Source organism: Fibroporia radiculosa, assembly GCF_000313525.1.
Source record: "Fibroporia radiculosa TFFH 294 genomic supercontigs, scaffold74557, whole genome shotgun sequence".
In the NCBI taxonomy this organism is placed as follows: Eukaryota; Fungi; Basidiomycota; class Agaricomycetes; order Polyporales; family Fibroporiaceae; genus Fibroporia; species Fibroporia radiculosa.
Genome location: NW_012133136.1, coordinates 1,990 through 3,218, shown reverse-complemented (window position 1 = coordinate 3,218; position 1,229 = coordinate 1,990). Strand labels below are relative to the sequence as shown.

At 47.2% G+C, this 1,229-nt stretch overlaps 1 protein-coding gene across 1 annotated transcript; it reads right to left on the bottom strand.

The window, feature by feature from the left end:
• Positions 1-241: 241 nt before the first annotated feature.
• FIBRA_09559 (uncharacterized protein) lies at positions 242-1,163 on the bottom strand (the record flags this gene model as incomplete). The annotated part of the gene is made up of 2 exons (XM_012321845.1): positions 242-586; positions 660-1,163. The coding sequence occupies 2 exons, from the start codon at positions 1,161-1,163 to the stop codon at positions 242-244; spliced, it is 849 nt and encodes a 282-aa protein (XP_012177235.1).
• Between the last annotated feature and the right edge of the window lie 66 nt (positions 1,164-1,229).

The window sequence follows — 1,229 nt, the reverse complement described above, 5'->3', positions numbered from 1 at the left end:
GAACCGTTTGTAGTGGTTCTGTACATAGAACTTGTAGGTGCGTTCACTATCCGTTCAACAAAACACTGAGTTGGATCAGCGATGTACATGAAACAGGTTTCACTGGGTTGTATCAGTGATGAAGATGAAATTGCAATGGAGATGAATTGTGATGTAAGTAAAACATGATATAGGTGAAACATGATAGATATGAAACACTGATGTAGGTGAAACACATCAGTTGATAGGATCAGTCATACAGTTACAGGGTTAATGATGAATGGTAGGAAACGAAAGAAAAACCCCCCCTCAAAGCTGTAACATTACCCCCCTCTCTAGATTCGTCGTCAGAGTTTCCATTGAGCGCGACGCTCCTGTAGGTATCCGGGTTTGTCCGTAGGACAGGGGAGTTGTCCAGGCTGGATGTCGGCATGGGTGCGGAATTGGTGACGAGGATGGAGGAGTCCGCAATAAGAGCATAGCCAGTGCCAACACTCACTTTGAAGGTGACCATCGGTTTCGCATTTAGTACAGAAGCGAAGATGGCGAGGCATGGCACCAGAGGGAGGAGTGATAATTGAGAACTCATGTTGTTCAAGGTGTTCCTCTAGATTAGCGGCTCGGAGACGTGCTCAGCACTGGTCCATCTCCTGTTGAGTGCAAATGAGTTCCGCCCCTACCGATCGTCGTGTAGCCAGTAGTAAGTCGATTTTGGCGTCAACAGCCCTGAAGCGATTGACTTTATCAGTCACTCCAGGATCCTTGATGTCTTGTAGCGAGGCCCAAAGTCTTTCCAACAAATTATCATCCCGCGTCAGCAGATACTCCCAAGTGTCCTCCTCCCATTCTCTATCTGATTGGTTCCAGTTTCCCACAGATTCTGTCATTTGAAGGACATCTGCTGCAGTTGTCGACACCCGTCGTAATCCGAATGCAGGGTTGCCATCAATAGGAACACCCATAGGAGGTCGAGTAACAGTGGTGGCATAAGCTCCAGGGAAGTGAGGTAGCATGCGTTCCAAGGGATCGACATCTTGGACAGGGGTGGAGGTGTCGAAAGGAATGGATTGCCATTGCTGAGTAACATCATTAGCGGGTCGCTGGATTATGTTGTCGCTGTATACCACAAATTCCTGAGGATCGCTGCTGTGTCCTTCTGACGCAGTAATGTCACAGAATTTCATGGCGTATATCTTATCTCCAGCGTCTAGATGATCTATATCTTATCCGATTAGATATCTACCTAGATG